The sequence below is a fragment of the Macaca thibetana genome, chromosome 17 (assembly GCF_024542745.1).
Source record: "Macaca thibetana thibetana isolate TM-01 chromosome 17, ASM2454274v1, whole genome shotgun sequence".
Taxonomy (NCBI): Eukaryota; Metazoa; Chordata; class Mammalia; order Primates; family Cercopithecidae; genus Macaca; species Macaca thibetana.
This window is the reverse complement of record NC_065594.1, coordinates 23,987,642-24,014,903: the sequence shown is the minus strand read 5'-3', so window position 1 is coordinate 24,014,903 and position 27,262 is coordinate 23,987,642. Positions and strand designations below refer to the sequence as shown.

At 45.4% G+C, this 27,262-nt stretch overlaps 1 protein-coding gene and 1 long non-coding RNA gene across 5 annotated transcripts in view; one reads left to right on the top strand and one right to left on the bottom strand.

Moving 5' to 3' along the window:
• SLC25A30 (solute carrier family 25 member 30) overlaps window positions 1-27,262 on the bottom strand; it is a 76,788-nt gene that overhangs the window by 14,376 nt on the left and 35,150 nt on the right. Inside the window, exons 1-2 of one of the 3 annotated variants that reach the window (XM_050766223.1) lie at window positions 9,017-9,124; window positions 2,095-2,213 (exon numbers count right to left, since the gene is read on the bottom strand). In XM_050766223.1, the coding sequence (XP_050622180.1) occupies window positions 2,095-2,158 (64 nt within the window). In that variant the 5' untranslated portion in view covers window positions 2,159-2,213; window positions 9,017-9,124. Of the gene's footprint in view, window positions 1-2,094; window positions 2,214-9,016; window positions 9,125-27,262 lie in introns of those variants that run through there. The other 2 variants (XM_050766224.1, XM_050766222.1) reach the window with 2 other exon arrangements.
• LOC126940398 (uncharacterized) lies at window positions 9,255-15,731 on the top strand. Of its 2 annotated transcripts, none has more exons than XR_007720736.1 (3): window positions 9,255-9,453; window positions 10,713-10,858; window positions 15,292-15,731. It is a non-coding gene; the product is annotated as an uncharacterized LOC126940398 (long non-coding RNA). The 2 variants fall into 2 exon arrangements; XR_007720735.1 differs by having other exon boundaries at window positions 15,287-15,731.

The window sequence follows — 27,262 nt, the reverse complement described above, 5'->3', positions numbered from 1 at the left end:
AAAGGATACGTTGTGATATATTACTGAGGAAACATTCAGACTATAATGTGAACTAAGAAAGTGATTAAGAAATGGCACTTTGCAATCTTGTTTATATTTTTAAAAATTGAGGAATCAAAAGACTAATAAAACCCAAAAAATGCATAAATATATTTTCCTTTATCTTTTTATTTATACCTCATCTTATTCTACATAGGATTTGGGTAGGCGGCATTGTTGTAGAAAGCAGATACACAGTATGATTACCTAAACAGGAAATCCATTGAAAAACGTAAGTTACTATTCTGTATATAATTGAAGGTTAAAGTTAGGTTGAATGTGAACAAAGAGGTAAAAAATTTCATTTTCTAAAGGAGTTTTTCCACTTGGGAGAGTGTTTTATAGTCTAAAATTAATCTGGGCCAGGCGCAGTGGCTCATGCCTGTAATCCCAGCACTTTGGGAGGCTGAGGTGGGCAGATCACCTGAGGTCAGGAGCTCGAGACCAACCTGGCCAACATGGTGAAACCCCGTCTCTACTAAAAATACAAAAATTAGCTGGGTATGGTGGCAGGCACCTGTAAGCCCAGCTACTCAGGAGGCTGAGGCAGGAGAATCGCTTAAACCTCGGAGGCAGAGGTTGCAGTGAGCCAAGATCACGCCACTGTACTCCAGACTGGGTGCCAGAGAGAGACTCTGTCTCTAAAATAAAATAAAATAAATCTGATGATGCAAATAAATATGTTAAATACTTTACCTAACAAATAGTCCACCCAAATATATAAAACCCATCCTTAGACAGTAACCTTGATTCACGGTGTCAACGAGAAAGCCCACCAGCCCAGAGAGCCTAAGCTGGTGAGTGGGTGGTTACCACGGCTCATCCAGCTTACCCCTTGGCCTCAATTCCCCCCAGCCCCACAGGGGTAGTATTCTGTTCTTGGACAGCAGTGACTGAGCCCTGGAAGCAATAATGTGTCCAACCCAGCACAGGGCATTCAACAGTTGCTCAATCAGTGTTTGTTGAATGAATGATTCCAGAGAATAAACAAACAGGGTCTGATGTGGAACCCAACCGATGAGGAAGTCACAAATGGGAACTAGATAATGTGCATCATCAGAAAGTGACTAGATAACTACAGTCCATCTTATCTGGCTCAGGGAACACCCTTGAGCTTCTCAAACCTCTTTACAGCCAAACAGGTTAACAGTGGCAAAGCTGGGGAAAGGACAAGGAAAACAGACAGACACAATCCAAAAATGATTCATAAAACTTGTGTTTGGGGCTGGGCACGGTGGCTCACGCCTGTAATCCCAACACTTTGGGAGGCCAAGGCAGGTGGATCTCTTGAGCTTGGGAGTCAAGACCAGCCTGGGCAACATGGCAAAACTCCACCTCTAATAAAAATACAAGAATTAGCCGGGCGTGGTGGTGCACATCTGTAGTCTCCCCTACGCGGGAGACTCAGGTGGGAGGACCACTTGAACACAGGAGGCAGAGGCTGGAGTGAGCTGAGATCAGATGACTGCACTCCAGCCTCAGCAACAGCACCAGACCTTGTTTCGAAACAAAAAATTTTAAAAAATTTGTGTTTGGTCAACAGGATCAACTTTCTCTCCACTAAACTTTGAACCCTAAACTGCTAATAGCAGCCAAAATGACTATTTTGCCTTAAAAAGCATTACCAAAAGAAAACTTATTTTTTTTTTTTGAGACTGGGTTTCATTCTGTCACCCAGGCTGGAGTGCAGTGGTGCACACGTGGCTCACCACAGCCTCGACCTCCTGAACTTAAGCAATCCTGCCACCTCTGCCTCCCGAATAGCGGGGACCACAGGCCTGTGCCACCACATCTGTCTAATTTTTTTTTTTTTAACAGAGATGGGGTTTCACTCTGTTGCCCAGGCTGGTCTAGAACTCCTAGACTCAAGGGATTCCCCTGCCTCAGCCTCCTAAAGTGCTGAGATTATACGCGTGAGCCACCACACCCAGCTAAAAGACATTTTGAATTCTGAGACAAACATTTCATCATCTCACATTCTACACTTGAACTACATTCACATCACACACCATCACGCACAGCAGGCTATGTGACCCACCACCCTCAGGTCCTTACCGCACTCAGCTGTGATGGAGGCCAGCCCCCCATACACAAATGGCTTCCAGTTGAGGGCTGACATTCTCACACTGTCTCTTCTTTGATTTACAGAAACATCGCCTCCAACGCAGTTTTTCCTGGACACAACAGTAAGATATGATAAAGCTGTAACTTCTCACACAGGCAGTGTCTTCTCCAAACTCTTCCCCTAGGTTTTATTTGGAGAGTGCTATCACCAAAACCCCCTGTAGCCATTCCCAAGGGAAGCCTCCCCTTAATAAAGCAAAGCACCCCTATTTCCTAAACCTCAAGTCAGCAATTTCCAAGCTTACTTTATCAGTGGTCTTAATTTTTACTGTGACCTCAAGAAGTAATCAGCTACTTTGGTAACTTGGTATGCGTGCTATGTATTCAGTGTAGTGCAGTGGAAGCTGTTTTCTGAAAGTCTATTTTATCTTAAATCTATTCTTCATACAATAAGTATTTGCAGCGGGCATGATGGCTCACGCCTGCAATCCCAGCATTTTGGGAGGCCAAGGTAGGAGAACTGTTTCAGCCCAGGGGGTCAAGACCAGCCTGGGCAACACAGTGAGACCCTGCGTAAAAAAAAAAAAAAAAAAAAAAAGTATTTGCTATTCATTCACCGCTATCTTAGTGAGTCCTTATTGGGGGGACATCACATCCCTCGGGTGCACTGCAGCAGAAAAATGTTGCAAACTTGTGTCATAAGGTAAAATGACAATTACTTAAAATTACAAGCTACTTATTTTATTTTATTTATTTTTTTTAAGACAGAGTCTCACCCTGTCACGAAGACTAGAGTGTAGTGGCACAAACATGGCTCACCGCAGCCTCAACCTCCCGGGCTCACGTGATCCTCCCACCTCAGCTTCCCAAGTAGCTGGGACCACAGGCACACACCACCATGCCCGCCTAATTCTTTTATTTTTTGTAGACTGGTCTTGAACTCCTGGACTCAAGTAATTTTGCAGCCCTGGCCTCCCAAAGTGCTGGGAATAGAGGTGAGAGCCGCCACGCCCAGCCACCACAGGCTACTTGTAATCTATATTCTATAAATATCGGCTCACTTCTCTTAGCCTTATTACGTTACCAGCTGTGAGGCAGCTTGGCATGAGGAAAGAGGTTGACTCCGCGGTCAGAGCCACCCCACACCTTTCCTTGAGAAGTTCCCACACACCTGAGTCTCGGTGTTTTCTTCACCAACACCATCGTCACCACAGCAGACAACACAACCAATTAGGGGTACAGCCATACTTTTATTCACTAAGTTAAATAAATGTCAGGCTGTAGGCCTATTGTGTGGATTAAGCCGTATATATTTTAAAGACACTCACAAATGTTGCCCTCCATCTTCCTTTTCCGTAATAAGACCTTGCTCCCTGTGATGTGTACTCTCGTGCCACAGCTCAGGTCCTTCACATTCATGTCACGTTCTACAGTTGTATGTAATTAGAGCCGGTAAATGTGGCCTCATGCCCATTAACAGGAGACTCATACAACTAATACACTTTTGTATATATACTATCAACTATAGCTACTGTTGGTTTAAAACAAAATTTCTAACTTTTCAGTCATTATTGGCAGGCAATATGCCCAACATGTTTACTTTGCCTGTGTTTAGGAACTTCCCAAGTCTCCTTTTCCCAGGAGAGGGCTACCACGAGTCACCACTGCCCAGAATATCAGTTTCCAACGCTAGGATCCCCCTATAGAGCACCTTGAATAAACCTATTAATCATTATTCCTTGTTGATGGATACTAACCAAATTCATAGCAGTTACAAATGAGTAAAATAGAAGGTTCTGTAAGAATGAAACATGAAAACCACTATGTTTTTAGGTATTTCAGTACCAAAGAGCAAGCCCTTTCCCAAAAGACTCCTATCAGCTCCCTATTATCCTTGAAAATATTTAGTAACTGCACTTAAGTAAATCCTAGCCTTATTAAATTGGTAACTCATATAATAATTAAGACTGTAAGTTAGAGATTGTAAGAACCTATTAATAATAAATCCAATAATTCATTTACCATCCAGTACTAACTTCCTCAACTCATTCTTAGACTTAGCTGATTGCCGATTAAAAAGCCAAACGAAGGCAGGTGTAGTGGCACACATCTGTAGTCCCTGAAATCTGTTGTCTTGAGCGTAGGAGTTCAAGACTAGCCTGGGCAACAGAGTCAGATCCATCTTTTTTTTTTTTTGAGACAAAGTCTCACTCTTGTTCCCCAGGCTGGAATGCAATGGCACAATCTCAGCTCACTGCAACCTCCACCAGGTTCGAGTGATTCCCCTGCCTCAGTCACCCAAGTAGCTGGGATCACAGGCATGTGCCACCACACCCAGCTAATTCTGTATTTTAATAGAGACAGGATTTTGCCATGTTGGCCAGACTGGTCTCGAACTCCTGACCTCAGGTAATCCACCTGCCTTGGCCTCCCAAAGTGCTAGGATTATAGGCGTGAGCCACTGTGCCTGGCCAGCTAGTTAAGTTTTAATGAGATCTGGCTACTTTTTCCTCTGTCGGTTTTGATATTAAGTTTTCAGCTGGTTAGGTTAAAATCCAGAGGCTCTCGGTTAATACTAACATGTAAATACTCAACTAGAGCTAAAAAATGTGATGGAATTGCTTCTTCATAGTTTTGAAACAAATGGGATGAATCACGTGCCCATTCATTCAGAAGTACCACCAATAAAACTTTTCTACAAATTATTGTCCACTCCCGGATCAGCATCCTATAAGCAAGTACTTCCATTCAATTACAATTTTTTAAAGTTAGCTAGTCAGGAGGCAAAAGAACTTTTTGGCCTTTCTCTTTCCTTTCCAAAGCTAGGACTAGATCTCTAAGCAGTTAATATTACTGGAACTTATCAAGTCAATGTTTGCCGAGCAAAAGAATCATTTGGCTTAAATATGAACCAGAGAGCCGCAGTAGATGGGCAAACATCCAAATAAGGAAAAGGGGCGGGCGCGGTGGCTGATGTCAGTAATCCCAGCACTTTGGGAGGCCGAGGTGGGCGATCACCTGAGGTCAGGAGTTCGAGACCACCTGGCCAACATGGCAAACCCAGTCTCTGCTAAAAATACAAAACTCAGGCAGGTGTGGTGGCAGGTGCCTGTAATTCTAGCTACTCAGGAGGCTGAGGCAGAAGAATCACTTGAAACTGGGAGGCGGAAGTTGCAGTGAGCCAAGATCTCAACACTGCATTCCAGCCTGGGCAACAAAAGCGAAACTTTGTCTCAAAACACACACACACACACACACACACACACACACACACACACACACACACACACACACACACACACACACACGCAAATGGCTAGTTAGGACTGGAATAAGTAAGTAGATGTCCACCAAGTTGTACTGGCCACAGCAAGCTGTGACAGGGCTATAGTTATCTTAGGTTGAAACCTCTGTTCAGTAAACTAACCCATTTCTTTGTTTTGGAGCTCTTTCTGAAGGGGAGTCTCCTGAAACACTTCCTTAAATTCCAAACACAGTTGTTTGGAAAAATCCCAAGTGGATCTATAGAAGTCCCAAGGCTGCCAAGCCAAGACAGTCAGAGAGATTCATGTGTCCTTAGCAGTCAATAGTGTCTGGGCAGCAACTCGGGGAAGGAATTAAAACTTTGCAGAAATTCCAGTGTCGGGCAGTGGCTGTACACTGATTTTACACTCCTCTTACAGCCATGTTCTCTAAGCCACGCTAAAACCCAGTAATTCGTTCCTTCTCCTTGCTGCATTATGAACATACTACTAACACTAGCAGTCATCCCTGAATACCTGCTGTCAGGCATTGCTATACATTTTCCTCACAATCCTATGAAAGAGGTATCATCAGCCACATCTCACAACTGACCAAACAGCCTCAGAGAAGAAAAGTAACTTTCCCTAGTCAAAGCTACCAAATATTCAAACTAAGGTCTCTCCGAAGGATCACATGACCATTCCTCTAGGGACTACTTTGCAGCCAAACACTATCTTCCAAAGGCTGTTAAAAAAATATTGGTGGGTGCAGGGCAGGGAATTCTATACACGCATTATAAATATAGAATTTTCCAGCAGAGGAAACAAAAAATTTTATTTTTAAAAATGCTAGCTGTTGGCTGGGCATGGTGGCTCACACCTGTAATCCCAACACTTTGGTTGGTGGAGGAGGGTGGATCACTTGAGGTCAGGAGTTCAAGACCAGCCTGGCCAACATGGTGAAATCCCGTCTCTACTAAAAATACAAAAATTAGCTGGGCGAGGTGGAGATGCCTGTAATCCCAGCTACTCAGGAGGATGAGGCAGGAGAATCGCTTTGAACCCAGGAGGCGGAGGTTGCAGTGAGCGAAGATGGCGCCACTGCACTCCAGCCTGGGCGACAGAATGAGACTCTATGCCCCCCACAAAAAAAAAAAAAAAGAAAAACTTGTTAGCTGTTAGTGACTGGCTGAATAATTTTTTCTTTTTTTTTTGAGATGCAGTCTCGCTCTGTCACCCAGGATGGAGTGCAGTGGCACTATCTCCGCTCACTGCAACCTCCATCTCCCAGGTTCAAGCAATTCAGCCTCCTGAGTAGCTGGGATTATAGGCATGCGCCACCATGTCCAGCTAATTTTTGTATTTTTGGTAGAGATGGGGTTTCACCATGTTGGTTAGGCTGGTCTCAAACTCCTGACCTTGTGATCTGCCTGCCTCCGCCTCCCAAAGTGCTGGGATTAGGCATGAGCCATGGCACCTGGCCCAAATTTTTTTTTTTAACTTAAAAACAAACATGCCGGGTGCAGTGGCTCACACCTGTAATCCTAGCACTTTGGGAGGCCAAGGCAGGTGGATCACCTGAGGTCAGGAGTTCAAGACCAGCCTGGACAACACCGTGAAACCCCATCTCTATTAAAAATACAAAAATTAGCCAGGCATAGTGGTGGGCGCCTGTAATTCTAGTTACTCGGGAGGCTGAGGCAGGAGAACTGCTTGAACCTAGGAAGCAGAGGTTGCAGTAAGCCGAGACCGCGCCACTGCATTCTGGCCTGGGCAACAAAAGCGAAACTCCATCTCAAATAAATAAATATATAAATAAATACAAAAAAAAGTGAAAAATACAAATTAAAAAAAAACAACAAAGTTGTTAGCTGGGCTAGTCACACATATCTGTAATCCCAGCTACTTGGGAGGCTGAGGCTGGAGAATAGCTTGAGGCCAGGGGTCCAAGACCAGCCTAGGCAACAGAATGAGATGACCATCTCTACTAAAAAAATCCAAAAAATTATCCAGGCATGGTGGTAGGCGACTCTAGTCCCAGCTACTCCGCAGGCTGAGGTGGAAGGGGCACATACGCCCAGGACTTCAAGGCTGCAGTGAGCTATGATCATGACACTGCACTCTGGCAGCCTGGGTGCCAGAGCAAGACCCTGTCAAGAAAGGTTAAAAACAAGTTTTCTGAATGAAAATGTCTATACAAATTAAGAATTTCAAAGGATTCTCCCTACACTTAGGATATATGCTAAGTTACACGTCCTGTCTACATTTTCTCTTATATGGTTGCTTAGTGTTTATTTTCACCCACCTGACCTCATGTGCACAGCTGTAAAGGGAGGTAATTAAATATAATACTAGCTGCTGGTACTTCTGAACGCTTTCCAAGTTTCTAATATTTATTTATTTAGAGGCGGAGTTTTGCTCTTATTGCCCAGGCTGGAGTGCAAAAGCATGATCTCGGCTCACTGCAACCTCCACCTTCTGGGTTCAAGCGATTCTCCTGTCTCAGCCTCCCAAGTAGCTAGAATTACAGGAATCCGTCACCACGCCCGGCTATTTTTGTATTTTTAGTAGAGACAGGGTTTCTCCATGTTGGCCAGGCTGGTCTCGAACTCCTGACCTCAGGTGATCTGCCCGCCTCGGCCTCCCAAAGTGCTGGGATTACAGGCGTGAGCCACTGCTCCCAGCCGTTTCTCTTATTTAATTCCTGATACGTTCTTTCAGTTTTACTTGCTGTTTCCTTTTCAGTCTGAACTCTTAAACTGTAATCGCACAGCCTTTAAGGCTTCTGTGCTCTCATACATTTTTGTTCCTTGCTGGACCGACTGCCCTTTCAATAATGCCCTTTCATGAACTTTTCCTATTTCCTGTTCTTTTTAAAGGTGCAGAAGGAAAACTAAGGTCATCACAGACTTCCAAAAAGCGGGGTTTAAAAGAAATCTTCTAAGTTATCATCTCGTTTCACGTTAATTAACTGAGTCCGCGGTCACAAAGCTTCGCAACGGCAAAGCCAAAAGCAAAATTCATGCCTTTCAACTTTCTCACTACCCAAGTAGGACGGCAAGCCGAATCCGCAGGGCAGTGCCAACACTGTTTTTGCTACTCTTGCGCAGAACAAAAATGCTAATCACTGCAACTGCTTTACATGAAATTGCACCTAGAAAGACTTTAAAACCCAGAGGTACATTAACTCTCCAGGCAATTTCCTCCCAGCCTAGCATGTGCCACGAGCGATTCCGAATGTGGTGTGCCCTCTCCCAGAATGCGAAGCTCGCGGGCGCTCAGGCTGCCGTTTGAATGAACCCACGAGTGGGAGGGACGTACAGGCAGGGTTGCAAGCCCGGGGCACGCGTGCAGACGCAGAGATGCCACGACGGGATTCGCACTCGGATCTCAATGACCCTGGAACAGGAATCACCCCACGCCAACAGCGATGCACCAGCCCGACCCAAGGAGGGAGCAGCCCGAGAAGCGGAGCCCTGTCCCAGTCCCCCGAACCTCGCGCCCCGCCGAGCCCCGCCCGGCCTGCGAACTGGAGAGCAAAGGCAGCCCAGAGCACGCCCGATTGCAAAGGAGGCTCCCAGGAAACCGCAGCCCAACCCTACCACAGGCCCGGGTTCCGGGAGCCGCAGAGAAAGAGGGGCCGGCGGGAGGAGGCGCGGGCCAGGACTTACCTGGAGGCGGCGGCCCCACACCTCCTGCAACCCGGACTCAGTTGCTACAAGAACCGGAGGCCGCTCTAGGAAAGGAGAAAATGCCGCGCCGGCCCAGGAGCCTGCGCGCAGCCCCGCCCCGCCCCGCCCGCGCAAACACGCCAACCTCCTCAGTTCCTATTGGTTTCTGCTAGCACTAGCCACGCCCATGGCACGCCCCTGACCCCCCCCCCGACAGAGACACTTAGGGGCGGGGCCAGCCCCAAGTCCCTTTCGGGATCTTCCACTGCCGCTGCCTGAGGAGGAAGCTGCTTCGGACTCGGTGGCGCCTGATGTGGCCTCTGATATCGACTGGGAGGTGGAAGAGAAATTTGGGGAACGCATCGAGAACCCTGGAAAAGCAACCTTCTCAGGGGGCGGTTCTCTGTGCCCGCGTGAACCTTCACAGTTGGATGGAAGTAAATTTGCCCTTATTTTTTTATACCCCAGCTTTTAGCTTGAAAATGTACAGATTAGGCCGGGCGCGGTGGCTCACGCCTGTAATCCCACCACTTTGGGAGGCCGAGACGGGCGGATCACGAGGTCAGGAGATCGAGACCATCCTGGCTAACACGGTGAAACCCCGTCTCTACTAAAAAATACAAAAAACTAGCCGGGCGAGGTGGCGGGCGCCTATAGTCCCAGCTACTCGGGAGGCTGAGGCAGGAGAATGGCGTGAACCCGAGAGGCGGAGCTTGCAGTGAGCTGAGATCCGGCCACTGCACTCCAGCCTGGGTGACAGAGCGAGACTCCGTCTCAAAAAAATAAAAAAATAAAATAATAAAATGTACAGATTAGCGTAGCCGGACGTGGTGGCGGGCGCCTGTAATCCCAGCTACTCAGGAGGCTGAAACAGGAGAATCGCTGGAACCCGCGAGGCGGAGGTTGCAGTGAGCCAAGATCGCGCCACTGCACTCCAGCCTGGGCAACAGAGTGATACTCCCTCTCAAAAAAAAAAAAAGAAAATGTCCAAATGGACCAAAAAATTAAAAGAACCATACTATATGAGTAGAAACTTTTACATATATAATATATATAATATACATATATGTAAATAGTTGTATATTAATATATCACATTTTTTAATGGTATTGCAGTGTTTGTGTTCAAGTACACCCAGGTATATTTTTGTTTTGTTTTGTTTTGTTTTGAGACGGAGCCTCGCTCTTGTTGCCCAGGCTGGAGTGCAGTGGCGCCATCTCGGCTCACCGCAACCTCCGGCCCCCAGGTTCAAGTGATTCTCCTGCCTCAGCCTCCCAAGTAGCTGAAGCCGGGTGCCGTGGCTCACGCCTGTAATCCCAGCACTTTGGGAGGTCAAGGCGGGCAGATCACCTGAGGTCGGGAGTTCGAGACTAGCTTGACCAATATGGAGAAACCCCGTCTCTACTAAAAATACAAAAAGTAGCCGAATGTGGTGATGGCACCTGTAATCCCAGCTACTCGGGAGGCTGAGGCAGGAGAATCACTTGAACCTGGGAGGTGGAGGTTGTGATGAGCCGAGATCACACCACTGCACTCCAGCCTGGGCGACAGAGCGAGACTCCATCTCGGAAAAAAAAAGAAAAAAGAATAAATGCATATGTATAAAACTTGCATCTATTGATGCAAAGTGGTACTCCAGGAATCTTTACATTCCTTGATTCATTCAAGCCAAAGAAATGTTATTTCCATTTTACAGGTGATGAAACAGAGTTTTCATGAGATAACTGGCCTGTTACAGAACCAGGGCCCCGGGCCATCTATCTCATTTCCTTCTGTGTCTCCAGCTCAGGCCCCAGGCGGAGCTTAAACAATCCCTTTTCTGTCCTCCAAACTGGACTCTAGGTGAGTACCTGGATTTTTGCCACGCACTCTTTTGAAATCAATAAAATATGGACCCGTTTGAAGTATCCCCTGAATTCTGGCCATAAAAACAAATACAATCCCCAGCCTGTGGGGGAAAGTCATTGGAATGCTTGCCTTTCTAGGGCAGGGAAATAAGAACATGACGCTTTCTACCTCTCACTCACCTCACCAAGTCCTTTCCAGACTCATGACTGTGTGGCACTGCATACTAAGTACTGGATTCCTCCCTCTCCTGTAGAGCTTTTGGACACCCAAAGTCTACCATTACCCTAAGCCCCACCAGCCTGTGCTAATACTCACATAATACTTAGAAATACACAGGAATCGCCAAACTTCAAGTATGAAGATCCCTTTGTGGGTTTTTTTGTGCTTTTGTTTTGTTTTGCTTTTCAAGACAGGGTCTCGCTCTGTCACCCAGGCTGGAGTGCAGTGGCCCAGTCACAGCTCACTGCAGCCTCAAACTCCTATACTCAAGCAATCCTCTTGCCTTGGCCTCCCAAAGTGCTGGGAGTACAGGCATGAACCACCATGCCTGGCCAAAGATCTTTTGGAAAGAAAAATGAATTTTTTAAAACTCTGGAGTCCCTATAAAATAGATGGTAGTATTCTCAGTGTCCATTATGAAAATGCATATTGAATTTGTGGGCCCCCTGCAGTAACCTTGGGTTCCCCCAAGGGTCTTGGCCCATGAATTGGAAACTATTTCTCTAGGGAATAGTAACTTGGTTGCAGCAGCATAACCAGTTTAGAAACAAGAATAACAAAAAAAGTTCGGGCGCCGTGACTCACACCTATAATTCCAACACTTTGGGAGGCCGAAGCAGGTGGATCACCTGAGGTCAGGAGTACAAGACTAGCCTGGCCAACATGGCGAAACCCTGTCTCCACTAAAAATGCAAAAATTCGCTGGTCGTGGTGCTGCCTGCCTACAGTCCCAGCTACTTGGGAGGCTGAGGCAGGCGAATTGCTGGAACCTGGTAAGCGGAGATTGCAGTGAGCTGAGATTGTGCCACTGCACTCCAGCCTTGGCAACAGAGCGAGACTCCATCTCCAAAAAAAAAAAAAAAGAATAACAAAAAAAGTAGTAAGTCCAGAAATATATCTATGAACTATTCAGTGCTAGTCCCTATTGGAAGCAGCTTCTTTTTCATCTATTGTTTGGCTTCAACTTTCCCCCTATTTGGCTCTTTGTGCATGTTTTTTATCTGACTACAGTTAACACACCCAGGTAGCAATATGGAAATGAAGACCTAGGTTCTACTCAGTCCTGGTCACAACTTTATTAGCTCTCTGGCCTTGAGTTCATTAAAGTCCTCAGTTGCAAAATGGAAACAATACCCTCCCTACAGAATGTTAAATGAGATGACGTGTGCAGAAACGTACTTTGTAAAATGTAAGTGCTGTAGAAATTTGAATTCATCCGGCCATGGCACTCACCAGTTTAAAATTCTTCATTGGCTCCCCAGTGTCCTCAAGATTAAAAGTAAGCCCTCAGGCTGGCACACAAGGCCCCTGACCAGTGGTCCTTAGAGCCCTCCAGCGGTAAGAATCTAGTTCCCTATCCGCGTCACTCATGTACTTGCCTCTCAATCCTGTATTCTAAAGTCCGGCCACATAGACACTTCTCAAGTAGCTGGACTTTTTTTGCCACTTAAGACTTTTATTAGCAAACTGTTAAAACAGTAAGATCCATACAGCCAAAAACCCTCACTACACTCCCTTAGGTGGATGATGCCAATCTCTATGAGGAGCTGGGCAGCAGGAACCATTTTTTACCCACATCCTGTTTTCATCATCTTGGCAACTGTATGTGCACTATATAGTGGCAATAAAAAACAAATGCTTTGGAATCAACTACAATTTGGTAAATGTTTGTGTAACCACATTAAACTACAGGAATGGTGCAGATAATATGGACCTGCATCTTGCCAAGAATGAGTCTAGCAGGTTTTTCTGGATGGGGGTCCCTCGGTGCTTGCAGAATGAAAGGCCTTAGTCAGACCTTTCAGGGGTAGCAATTGGTGGTTGGTGGAAGGAGGAGGTTGTATCTGACTGAGACATCTGGTCACCTCCTCTCCTTGGCAAAATGGAGCAGCAATGAGCCATGGCTACTCCTAACAAGAACACCTGGATAGGCCAGTGTTCCTAGCTGGTGTACTGGGAATGAGCCCATGACATTCTTTATCATTATATTTTTTTGCAGCAGTTCTCAATCTCAATGAGATTTTGCCCTCCAGGAGACATTCGCAATGTCTGGAGTTTTTTGGTTGCCTCAACTCTAGATGCTTGCTACTGGCAAGTTGGTAGGGACCTGGGATGCTGCTAAACGTTCAACAATGCCCGGGAAAGTGGCAATAGTACTGAAGTTTGAGAAATCCTGTTTTATAGGAATGTTGCTTTGGGCATTTGTTTTTCCTGGTTACAGGTGCTTTGTTGAGAATGCATCTTTTGTGTAAGTCATTGAATGGTCGTATAAAATACTCATAGCTCCCCAAACACAGTGACACTCCCTTTTACCGCTGCGACTTGGCACACACTGCATTGCACCTGCTGAGTTATTTCTCTTGCTAAGTTCTTCTCATCCATCAGGCCTCAGTTTGGACACCATGTCCTCTAGGAAGTCTCTCCTAGTCCCTAAAAACTGGGTGCAGTGGGTGCCTGCCCACGTTGTGCATCCATGCTGCTATGAGAACAGTTACCGCACTTCAAAAGAATGAGCCGTTTTCTTGACAGTCTTCCCATGGAACCGTAAGCTCCTTGGGGTAGGGACCCAGTCTTGCTCACTACCGTATTCTTAGTGCTCAGCATAGTACCGGGCACTGTGGGCCCCCAATAAATACAAGCACATTTGGAGAGTCTCTATAATTTGAGAGTTGGCAGGAAGACAGAGGTCAGGACGGAGGCTTTTTCAAATTGTCTGTCCCTTCCCATTGATATCACCACAGTTGTAAGCCCTGCTCAAAAGTACTTCTGCTTCCTTAGATGTGTTCCAGTAGACACAATGGTAAGAACAACAGTGCAGGGAAACTCATGTGAAGTCTGGTGAGTTGTACTTAGAAATCTGGTTTATTTAATTTTGCGTTATTCTCTGCATTTATTTATTTTGATATCTTTTTAAATTTTATGCCCAAGGGTTAGCAAATTATGGTCCATGGACCAATTTATCCAGTTGCCTGTCTTGGTATAGCCCCAGAATTAAGAATAGTTTATATTTTTTTATTTTTTATTTTTATTATTATTATTTTTTTTGAGACTGAGTCTCTCTCTATCGCCCAGGCTGGAGTGCAGTGGCGTGATCGCGGCTCACTGCAACCTCCACCTCCTGGATTCAAGCGATTCTTGTGCCTCGGCCTCGAGAGTAGCTGGGATTACAGGTGCCCACCACCATGCCCAGCTAATTTTTAGTAGAGATGGGGTTTCACCATGTTGGCCAGGCTGGTCTGGAACTCCTGACCTCAAGTGATCTGCCCGCCTTGGCCTCCCAAAGTGCTGGGATTACAGGCGTGAGCCACCGCCCCCGACCCAGTTTTTATATTTTTTAAGTGGCTACATTTTAAATGGTTATGTAAGTATCTACAGAATCTCAGTTTTGCCTCCTGGGCCCTAAAGAATAAAATCTTCACAATCTAGTTCTTTACAAAAACTGTTTGCCGATCCCTATGTGAGCCTTTAGCAAAATTTGCATTTGAATATTCCAGTCTGGTCTCAGCTGTGCCTTGGCTGTCGTTTCCTGAGCCTGTTGGGGTTCATTTGGTAAAAGGGGAAATGGCACAGCCTGTAACAGCCTGTAACAGTAGCAGAAGCAACTGTCATGAGACCTTGAAGAAGACCTCCTGACAGCCTTACCGGACACTCTTGTAACAAGATTATCTTAATACAATCAGTACAATGTATACACTTTACCAAATTATCTCACACCTTCATTTTAAAGTCACAAATATAAAATCAATTGCACATTTTAAATTGAAATTGCAAGGTAATCTGTAAGATTCCCTATGAGGATAATTTCTTTCTTTACTACTACACTTCGCATGAATAGCAGACACATGCAGATTGTCTTACACTTAATGGTTAGTACTAAAAATATTAGTACTATGGGTTTGATTTAGCTCGTCGTTTCTATATTTAACTCTAAACCTTCCAGAGTTACATGATCATATAACAACAGATATACCAGCCTAGATGAGCTGGGTAATTGGATGATGAAAAAAAATCAGGACATTAATGAGATTGTTTATCTTGAAGAGATCTGAGACTGGGCACCAGGACTAGGGAACTATACTGGGCTGGGTCCTGAAACTGCTACCCCAAAACACGGTGCTTTGACATACTGAACTGAACAAGAGGCCACATCTCTCTAACCTTCCTCCCATCTTCCTGTCTCTCGATCCTCTGTCTCTCCCGTAGCACAGGAGGAAGTTGTACTCTGAAGGTCCTTTGTCTGCCTGAAGTCTGGATCCACCAAAAAAGAAAACAGTTACCTCTGGTCCCTTCCTCAAGTTTTCATTAACTGAACTCATTGCAAGAAGAAAGACAACTTGGTCCACACACATGGATAGACTTTCGTCACAAACCACTGTTTGCTCATTGGGTCCAACAGAGTTTGTCCCAGGCCGTTGTATATTTCGATTCCATTGACTTCCCCTGAAGATCATTTACTACCTTCCTAAATCATCCACGTTTCCCCATCTCCCTTTCACTCAAGAAGAGGATATGAGACCTTCAGGAAGACCTCCTGACAGTCTTACCGGATGCTCTTGTAACAAGATTCTCTACCCCACTGTGTGGGGAAGAAATCGCTCTGTGATTTTCCCCCATGCACATTAATAAATTTTGTCCGGCATTTCTCCTATTAATTTGCCTTTTGTGAATTTATTTTCAGCAAGGCTTCAGACAGCAAAAGGGAAGTTTTCCCTTGGCCCCCTACAATTTTTTTTTTTTTTTTTTTTGAAACAGATCTCATTCTGTCGCCCAGGCTAGAGTGCAGTAGTGCCATCTCGGCTCACTGCAACCTCTGCCTCCCAGGTTCAGGCGATTCTCCTACCTTAGCCTCCTGAGGAGCTGCAACTACAGGCATGCGTCACCACTCTTGGCTAATTTTTGTATTTTTAGTAGAGACAGGATTTCATCATGTTGGCCAGGCTGGTCTCGAACTCCTGACCTCAGATGATCCACCCGCCTCAGCCTCCCAAAGTGCTGGGATTACAGGTGTGAGCCACCATGCCCGGCTCCCTACAATTATTATATGTCCCATTTTTATAGGGAAGTTGTGTCTGATCCATCAGCAGGGACCGTGAGGAAGGTAAGCCTTTCTGTTGTCATTGAGTTTTGCTACCTTCATCCCTGGGCATTTTTCTGCCAGTTATACCCTTCTCCAGTTTGTTCATGTTATTTTTTTTTTCTTTTTTTGAGATGGAGTCTCGCTCTGTCGTCCAGACTGGAGTGCAGTGGCGCAATCTTGGCTCACTGCAACCTCCGCCTCCTAGGTTCAAGTGATTCTCCTGCCTCAGCCTCCCGAGCAGCTGGGACTACAGGCACATGCCACCACACCCAGCTAATTTTTGTCTTTTTAGTAGAGATGGGGTTTCACTATACTGGCCAGGCTAATCTCAATCTCTTGACCTCATGATCTGCCCACCTTGGACTCCCAAAGTGCTGGGATTACAGGCATGAGCCACCAAGCCCAGCCTTCTTTTAAACATTTTTTTTTTTTTTTTTTTTTTGAGACAGAGTCTAGCTCTGTCACCCAGGCTGGAGTGCAGTGGTGTGATCTCTGCTCACTGCAACTTCCACCTCCCAGGTTCAAGCAATTCTCCTGCCTCAGTCTCCTGAATAGCTGGGATTACAGGTGTGCACCACCATGCCTGGCTAATTTTTGTATTTTTAGTAGAGACGGGATTTCACCGTGTTGGTCAGGCTGGTCTTGAACTCCTGACCTCGTGATCTGCCCGCCTCGGCCTCCCAAAGTGCAGGGATTACAGGCGTGAGCCACCGCACTCGGCCTCTTTTTAACTTTTAAAGCCTAATTTGGGTGGGGAGAGAGAGAGAGACAAAAAAAGAGAAACAAATCACAGTTAAAGGATTAAGAATAATGATAAAACTTCTCAATAGCAATTCTGGAAACTAGAAAATGATGGAGCAATGACTTAAATTTGAGGGGAAATCATTGCCAAACGATAATATCCACCTAACCACACCAGCAGTGGGAGAATTCAAAAGTTACATATGTGCAAGCTCTTTTTTTTTTTTTTTTTTGAGATGGAGTCTTGCTCTGTCACCCAGTCTGGAGTGCAATGATGCAATCTCAGTTCGCTGCAACCTCCACCTCCTGGGTTCCAGCGATTCTCAGGCCTCAGCCTCCTGAGGAGCTGCAACTACAGGTGTGTGTCACCACACCTGGCTAATTTTTGAATTTTTAGTAGAGATGGGGTTTCACCATGTTGGCCAGGCTGGTCTCGAACTCCTGACCTCAGGTGATCCACCTGCCTTGGCCTCCCGAAGTGCTAGGATTACAGGCATGAGCCACCACACCCAACAGGTGCAAGCTCTTAAAGAATTGACCTCTTTCATGTATGTGTCCCCAAGAAAGCTAATGCAGGATATTCTTCCCCAGAACTAAGGAAGAAACTGAGAAATGGAGTTCAGGAAATAAAAGACCAGCAAAGGAGGATGGGGAAAGGAATTCTCAAGATAACACTGAAAAGAAATCTCCACTCCAGCCTGGGCGACAGAGCGAGACTCCGTCTCAAAAAAAAAAAAAAAAAAAAAAAGAAATCTCAGAACAGCTGGGCACAGAAGACTCGGGAAGATGGCGAAACACAGTTTCTACCAAAACAAACAAACAAAACCCAAAAAACAAAAATTAGCTGGGCATGATGGCACACACCTGTAGTCCTCAGCTAGTCAGGGGGCTGAAGTGGGAGGATCACCTGAGCCCAGGAAGGTTGAGGCTGCAGTGAGCCGTATCGTGCCACTGCACCCCTGGGCAACAGAATGAGACCTTGGCCCCCCAAAAAAAAAAAAGAAGAAGAAATTCAATCTGAACCTTAACTGGAATTGCTTGTATTATCTTTTTTAGCCCATCATTTGGCTAAATATTTCACTCTCTAACTTTCCGAGTTGCTTTCACATAGGTACTGCCAAAGCAAGCTATCAGACTTAAGTTTATCACAGGCAAAATTTAAAGGGCAAATTGCAACCTCCAAGAGATGAAATGAATGGCTCTTTTCATGAAAAAGAAGTTGGGGAACTGTAAGTGATCCGGGGCACTGCATGCTGAGAGCTTCAAGCATAAAGGGTAGTAAACAGGTGGCTCCCAGGGGTAATTTTATCCAGAGTGTTCTGCAGTGTGGCTTTTCGGAGCGTCAGGGAGGACAGTGCCCCAGCTCGTCACTGCAGAAACGCCCTCGATCGTTCAAGTATATTCACAGAATAACCAAGGAGAGCACAGTCAGAACTGACACCGGTTTAGGAACTGGAAAATTGAAAGTTGTATGACCCTGTGAGGACTGTGTTCTCAGTTCTTGGAACTTGCCCTAAGAACAGACTGTCATGCTCCATTTTTGCCTCTGATAAAGAGCATACATGAGTTTAGCACAAGGACTCTGAACATAACCATGACATTTCCATCTGGCAATAGTGGAAGGGTCAGGGAAGCTGGCTGAGGCCCAAGGCTGGTGAAAAAAGTCTGAGCTGTTCTGACGGGTCCAAAGCCATTTATGTCCGTGGCTTTCAAACTTGTTAAACTATAACCCACATTAAGAAATGCATTTTACATCATAACCCAGTAAACACATATACACACAAACACACTACTGAGACAAACATTTCTAGAAGGAATACTTAATCTGTAATGCACCGTATTCTTTATTATTCTATTTTATTTTTTGTTCATACTGTTCATAGCCCACTAAAATGAAAATCCAGTTTTGAAAAAAATACTGATTATAAAATTCCAATCAGGCTGGGCACAGTGGCTCATGCCTGTAATCCCAGCACTTTGGGAGGCCGAGGCGGGCGGATCACCTGAGGTCAGGAGTTTGAGACCAGCCTGGCCAACATGGTGAAAACCCATCTCTACTGAAAATACAAAAAACCAGCCAGGCATGGTGGTGCATGCCTGTAATCCCAGCTACTCAGGAGGCTGAGGCAGGAGAATTGCTTGAACCCGGGAAGCAGAGATTGCGGTAAGCCAAGATCACGCCATTGCACTCCAACATGGGCAACAAGAGTGAAACTCCATCTCAAAAAAAAAAAAAAGTCCAATCAAACCATACTCTTCGTTTTTTTGTTTCTTTGTCTTTTTGTTTTGTTTTGTTTTGAGTGCAATCCCAACACTTTGGGAAGCCAAGGCAGGCAGATCGCTTGAGGCTAGGAGTTCGAGACCAGCCTAGGTAACATGGTGAAACCCTGTCTCTACTAAAATTACAAAAATTAGCTGGGTATGGTGGTGTGTGCCTGTAATCCCAGCTACTTGGGAGGCTGAGGCAGGAAAATGGCTTGAACCTGGAAGGCGGAGGTTCCAGTGAGCCAAGATCGTGCCATCGCACTCCAGCCTGAGTGACAGAACAAGACTCTGTTTCAAAAATAAATAAATAAATAAATAGTTGTTTAGGTTGAGCAGCAGCTTACCCTCTGACAACTCATCTTGAGGCCTTATGCTGCTGAAAAATTCCTCTCCCAGTGGGTGAATTGAAGGAGAGCTTCTGTTTTTTTGTTAGACATAGCCACCTGTGACCTTGACAGTGACTTGGTTTGGTCATCATTTGTTTGTTTTTGTGTAAATTTAACTGCTATCTAAATAGCCATAAAATGGTTAAACAATAATCTTCGGTGAACACATAGCGTCTCACTGCAAATTCTGCAGCTGAGGGATGGCAGACCATGAAAGACCAAGGAGTTTCTGAGAATTGGGAGAGTTGCCCGAGACTTTTGGTCAGGAAGATACCTTTTCCTTATGCAAAGTCAAGAAAGGCGTTTAGGTCCATAAACCTATAGCACCTGGGGCCAGTCTAGCAGGCAACGTTGACAGAGTCTTTTCAATACAGGAGAAATATCATCCCCAACACTCATGCACACTTGTTCAAAAACATATCTTTTGGAACCAGGTAAAGGTGATGGTTGCACAACACTGTAAACACACTAAATGTCACCAAGTTGTGCACTTTAAAACACGTAAATGGGTTGGGCACAGTGGCTTACGCCTATAACTCTAACACTTCGGGCGGCCATAGTGAGCAGATCGCTTGAGCTCAGGAATTGGAGACCAACCAGGGCAACATAGCAAAACCCCATCTTGACAAAAAATACAAAAATTAGCCGGGCACGGTGGCACGTGCCTGTAGTCCCAGCTACTCTGGAGGCTGAGGTGGGAGGATCACTTGAGCCCAGGAGGTCAATGCTGCAGTGAGCTGTGATGGCGCCACTGCACTCCAGCCTGAGTGACAGAAGAAGAGCCTATCTCAACAAAAGAAAACAGTTAAATGCTATGCAAATTTCACCTCTCTCTCTCTCTCCCCTTCTCTCTCTCTATTTCTCTCTCTTTATATATATATATATGCACATATATATATACAAACACACATATATATACATATACATACACACATATATATATTTTTTGGAGACAGAGTCTCACTCTGTCGCCCAGGCTGGAGTGCAATGGTGCGATCTCGACTCACTGCAACCTCCGCCTCCCAGGTTCAAGTGATTCTCCTACCTCAGCCTCTAGAGTAGCTGGCATTATAGGCATGCACCACCACACCAGGCTAATTTTTTGTATTTTTAGTAGAGACGGGTTTTACCATGTTGGCCAGGCTGGTCTCGAACTTCTGACCTCGAGCAATCTGCTGGCCTCGGCCTCCAAAAGTGCTGAGATTATAGGCATGAGCCACAGTGCCCAGCCTATCAATTTTTTAAAAAAAAAAAAAAAAAAAAAATATATATATATATATATATATATGAACATACACCACCAAAGCAATACAAATGTGACCTTTTTGGTTATTATTTGTTCTGGTTTTCTGGCACCCTGCATAGTCAAGGCAGAAAGGTTTTAGGGATTTAATTTCAAGAAAATGAAGATAGAAAGATGAATGATTGTATAAATAGTGAAATAGCTGCATTTTTTAAAAATGGGCTTTGCAGATGCTGCCACCACCAGGAGCCTTGTACTATCAGCCACGGTCAACCCCACGGTGTTCTTTGACATCGCCATCGACGGCAAGCCCTTAGGCTGCGTCTCCTTCAAGTTGTTTGCAGACAAGTTTCCAAAGACAGCAGAAAAAAACTTTCACACTCTGAGCACTAGGGAGAAAGGATTTGGTTATAAGGTCCCTGCTGTCACAGAATTATTCCAGGGTTTATATGTCAGGGTGGTGACTTCTCATGCCGTAATCGCACTGGTGGAAGTCCATTTACAAGGAGAAATTTGATGACGACAACTTCATCCTGAAGCATACAGGTCCTGGCATCTTGTCCATGGCAAATGCTGGACCCAACACAAATGGTTCCCAGTTTTTCATCTGCGCTGCCAAGACTGAGTGGTTGGAAGGCACGCATGTGGTCTTTGGCAAGGAGAAAGAAGGCATGAATATTGTGAAGGCCATGGAGCGCTTTGGATCCAGGAATGGCAAGACCAGCAAGAAGATCACCATTGCTGACTGTGTTTTATCTTAACCACCAGACCATTCCTTCTATAGCTCAGGAGAGTGCCCCTCCACCCGGTTTGCTCATAGTATCCTGGAATCTTTGTGCTCTCGCTCAGTTCCCTTTGGGCTCCATGTTTTCCTTGTTCCCTTCCATGCCTAGCTGGATTGCAGAGTTAAGTTGATGATTATGAAATAGAAACTAACAACCAAAAAAGAAAAAAAAAATGGCTAGTTTGATACAGCTTAGCAGATGGCCTAGAGCCAGGGTCCAGGACTAGCCATTGTTTCACTACCTCCTCCAAAGCCCCGGGGAGCCCATCTCACCCACAATCCCCTCTGAGTGTGATCAACAGTGGTTACACATGACCCATCACCCGGTCACACAGATAGGTCAAGGGAGACATGGATAGAGGCCCGAGGTGGCCTTGAGAGCTCTGCCCTATAGTGGCCCTCTGCTGGATGGTGAAGGCTGTCCCACAGGAACTCTCGGGACATTTGACATAAGGTACGAGTGAAAATCTGCTGATACAGACGAGAGCAGTAGAGTCAGAAGCAAAACAGCTCCATCCCTGTCATGGTGGAGCCCCAGACCAGGGATCCCCACAGTTGCCCAGTTCTGAAGAGTCACTTCTAGGTATTGTGATGGTGCCACCAGAGTTGCTATCAGAGCCACGGGGCTACAAGTACATCCCCGACCACTTCCTGTATGGCCTCATCACGTGGCCTGAGACAACTTCCTGTGTCCTTTATTTCCCCATGTAGCCTTATAATTGGCCTTCATTCATGGAAATAATCTGAGGATGTGCCTGCTCCTTGAAACCCTGAAAAATCTAATTTACATCTAAATGCCACAAAAGGAAGCCACTGAAAAGATTCTGGTCACATCTTCCTTCCCTAATGAAGGACTGGTGGGGACTCTCTAGAAGCCATTAGTAGGGCAACTTATTTCTAATCCTCCTCTGCTGTGCCAGCCTCCACTATGGAAGCTGAAAATGTTAAATACTTCTTTCCCGGCTGGGCGCGGTGGCTTACACTTGTAATCCCAGCACTTTGGGAGGCCGAGGCAGGCGGATCATGAGGTCCATGATCGAGACCATACAACGTGGTGAAACCCCATCTCTACTGAAAATACAAAAATTAGCTGGGCATGGTGGCACATGCCTGTAATCCTAGCTACTCGGGAGGCTGAGGCAGGAGAATCACTTGAACCAGGGAGTCAGAGGTTGCGGTGAGCCAAGATCACACCACTGCACTCCAGCCTGGCGAAAGAGCGAGACTCCATCTCAAAAAACAAAACAAAACAAAACAAATTTCTTTCCCAGCCTTTCTTGCAGCTAAGCATGGCCACGTGACAAGTTCTGTACAACGAGACAAACATGAAACTCTTGGGCAGCGTAAGGGGGAGTGTTTGAGAAAGGCTTTACTTCTGCACAAAGAGGAGAGGCCGAGGAGCAGTGGTCACTGGCACTGCCCCTTCCCCATTCTCGTGCTTGAATACAAACATGGTACCTGCAGCTGTGGCCACAATCTCACTCTCACGAAGTAACAAGCATGTTAACAAAAGGCCCACGTGCTAAGAAAGGCAAGACTGAAAGACAGAAAGGGTCAGCGTCTTATTGACATTATCGGGCAGCTAAACCAATGCCAGCAACTTTCTACCTCCAGGCTTCTTGTTTCTTGAGAAAAAGACCACTTTAACTGGGTATTATTGCCTATGGTTTTCCTCACTGATAACACTGTATATGTAAAACTAATAACAAAATGTGCATCATAGGCCGGGCGCGGTGGCTCCCCCAGCACTTTGGGAGGCCGAGGCAGGCGGATCACTTCAGGCAAGAAGTTCAAGACCAGCCTGATCATCATGGTGAAACCCCGCCTCTACTGAAAATACAAAAATTAGCCGGGCATGGTGGTGGGTGCCTGTAATCCCAGCTACTCGGGAAACTGAGACAGGAAAATTGCTTGAACCTGGGAGGCGTTCAAAGATATGGGAGGCATCTGGCCGGGTGTGGTGGCTCATGCCTATAGTTCCAGCACTTTGGGTCCGAGGCAGGTGGATCACGAGGTCAGGAGTTTGAGACCAGCCTGACCAACATGGTGAAACTCCGTCTTTGCTAAAAATACAAAAATTAGCCGGGTGTGGTGGTGGGCGCTTGTAATCCCAGCTACTCAGGAGGCTGAGGCAGAAGAATCGCTTGAACCCAGGAGGCAGAGGTTGCAGTGAGCTGAGATTGCGCCACTGCACTCCAGCCTGGGCAACAGAGTGAGACTCTGTCTCAAAACAAAACAAAACAAAACAAACAAACAAACACAACCTACAGGAGACATTTCCTGAGATGGAAGCCTCTGCACTCCAGCCTGGGCTACAGAAAAAAAAAAAAAAAAAAAAAGTATCCTAGATTTATAACTTACTTAAGTAAATCTTTAAGCAAATCACATGTTATTGATTCCACAGCAGGATTCAGTCACTCCGACTATTTCTTGTACAACCTCAAGTGGTTTAATTTGGTGTTTTTTTGTTTTTTGAGACAGAGTCTCACTCTGTTGCCCAGGCTGGAGTACAGTGATATGATCTGAGCCACCACGTCCGACCATAAGTTTTAAAATCACTTTGGGTTTTAAGGAGAGTCTTGTGAGGGTCTCTGCATACACCAGTGTCCAAGCTCTGCAGACATGCCAGAAACAGAGTACTTTCTGTTTGACTGTGCCTGCTCTTACACAGACACTACTCATGTGCATGGTTGTGGATGGCTTCATGCAGTAAGAGTATAAAGACCTGACTCAAACACACAATTAAGCACACTTTATCACCGCTCATGTGAACGGGAGCTACTACAGAATCAAGGCATGAAATTGTTAGGGGTTGATTTGCAACAATACGGCTGGCCCTAAAGGACATTATGCTAGGTGAAATGAGTCAGTCACAGAAGGACAAATACTGCATGATGTCGCTTACATGAGGCCTTTAAAATAATCAAATTTAGAGAAGCAGAAAATACAATGGAGGCTGCCAGAGGATGGAGGAAATAGGGAGTTTTTCAATGGGTGTGAAGTTACAGTTACACAAGATGATTAAGATCTAGACATCTGCTGTATAACATAGTGCCTATGGTTAATAGTATAGCATGTCATGCACTTAAAAATTTGTTAAGAGGGTAGATTTCATGTTAAGTGTTCTTCCTTGCATACACACACATAAAAAGACAGAAAAAGGGGCACAACGAAACTTTTGGAGATGATGAACATATTTGTTACCTTGATTGTGGCAATGGTATCACAGGTATGTGTGCATTATAACCAAAGTCATCAAATTGTATACACTTAAATATGCACAATTTTTTGTATATCATTTGTACTTCAATTAAAGCTGTCAAAAAATTAAAGCATTGTAAGTTAAAGAAAAAGAAAAAAAAGAAAAGAAAAGGTTGGGCATGGTGGCTCACACCTGTAAATCTATAAGCCTAGCACTTTGAGGGGCCAAGGCAGGTGGATCGCTTGAGTCCAGGAGTTGGAGACCAGCCTGGGCAACATGGTGAAACCATGTCTCTTAAAAAAAAAAAAAATACAACAATTAGCTGGGCATGGTGGCACACACCTGTGGTCTCAGCTACTCAGGAGACTGAGGTAGGCGGATCACTTGAGCCTAGGAGGTTGAGGCTACAGTGAGCTGAGATCACACCACTGTACTCCCCCTGTCTCAAAAAAAAAAAGAAAGAAAGAAAAGAAAGGAAAGGAAAGGGACCCTGTACAGAATCTAATATGGACATAATGCATCATGTAAAAAAAAATTAGGGGATAGTTGTTAGAGAAATACATAGCCACACACATATTAAGTATCTTCCCAAAATGCTCAATGTATTTATGACCTAAAGAGCTGATACTTAGCTAGCCCACATAACAGGAGCTCTAAATAGAATAGACACTCAACCAATGCCGGGTAACTAACAAATTCCTCTGCAGAAGGGCAGCTCTAGAAGCAGATGCATTTCACCCTCGTGCTTATGCTGGAGCTGATAACAATGTCCTGCTGGGTTTCTCTCCTCGTCACGTCCTTCCCCACAGGTCAAGGCCAGATCTCAGTTGATGATTCGAGTCACAAGGACATGCATTCCTCTCAGAGTGGACAAATGCCAAACTTGCTCTGTGAACACCACATAAGGGTTTTTAATGGCTAGAGGTCTCTATATGACCTGGAACTCCTAGCCTTAATTTTGACTTTCCAATAGTCTAGGAAAAGTTCTATATCCAGAGATGCAAGTACTGACATTACCACCATCACCCTTTCACCTACTTACCTAAAAAGGGATAACTAGACCTTGGCTGGGGCTGATTGATCTAGGCAACAGAGTGCCCTCTGTACCTTGACACTCTGTCTATTTCTCAGATGTAATGCAATGTCCACATAAATAAACAGAATGACTCTTTCCCCAAATATGTTTCCTTTAATCAAAGTTCACTGAAAAACAAAAACCAAGGATGATTTAACAAAGTAGTTTGTATGTGGTGTTCATTGTCCTCTTTCCATTTATACTAAAAAGAAAAGAAGGCTGGGTGCAGTGGCTCACGCTTGTAATCCCAGCACTTTGGGGAGCTGAGGCAGGTAGATCACCAGAGGTCAGAAGTTTGAGACCAGCCTGGCCAACATGGTGAAACCCCGTCTCTACTAAAAATACAGAAATTAGCTGGGTGTAGTGGCGGGCAGCTGTAGTCCCAGCTACTCTGAAGGCTGAGGCAGGAGAATCGCTGGAACTCAGGAGGCGGAGGTTACAGTGAGCCAAGATCACGCCATTGCACTCCTGCCTGGGCAACAAAAGCGAAACTCTGTCTAAAAAGAAAGAGAGAGAGAGAGAAGGAAGGAAGGAAGGAAGGAAGGAAGGAAGGAAGGAAGGAAGGAAGGAAGGAAGGAAGGAAGGAAGGAAGGAAGGAAGGAAGGAAGGAAGGAAGGAAGGAAAGGAGGAGGGAGGGAGGGAGGGAGGGAGGGAGGGAGGGAGGGAGGGAGGGAAGGAAGGAAGGAAGGAAGGAAGGAAGGAAGGAAGGAAGGAAGGAAGGAAGGAAGGAGAAAGGAAGGAAGGAAGGAAGGAGAGAGAGAGAGAAAGAAGGGAGGGAGGGAGGGAGGGAGGGAGGGAGGGAAGGAAGCAAGGAAGGAAGGAAGGGAAACTTGATAGAATGGTCAGATGGCTTTTTCAGTGTAACTCTATCGTACACAGCATGATATGAGTGCTAAATAAATGTTAGGTAAGTTATCAGTAAAGCCGATCTGGAAATTTACAAGATTCGACTGAGAATTGTTTCCTGTCCTCGGTTGCTATGAGAATACCAGGGGAACACTACCAGGGCTTGTCCAGGATGAATGTCTTCAACTTCACACCTTATTACTTGCTCTCATGCACTAGTGCTTCACCTTAAAATGAATCATAACAGCAAGTTATCCAGCAAGAACACGACGGGAGGTGAACTGTCTAGCTGTGGTGCTTCCACAGCCAGCCACAGGAGGGGCTGTAAAGAGATTCTCTTGCCTAGGACAATGGCATTTCTGATTGCTAATTTTGTCTGACTGTGGTTTACAAATTCAACTTCCTTTGAAGATCTGCATTCACTTGATTATCTGGCCCAGCAAACTAGAACAGAATGTCTAGCTACCAATGTGTATCCTGAATATTTGTTTCCTCTTGGGTTTAGTAAAGTAGAAAATGAAACAGAACCACAAGAGGAAATATGCCTAGAAAAAAAACCT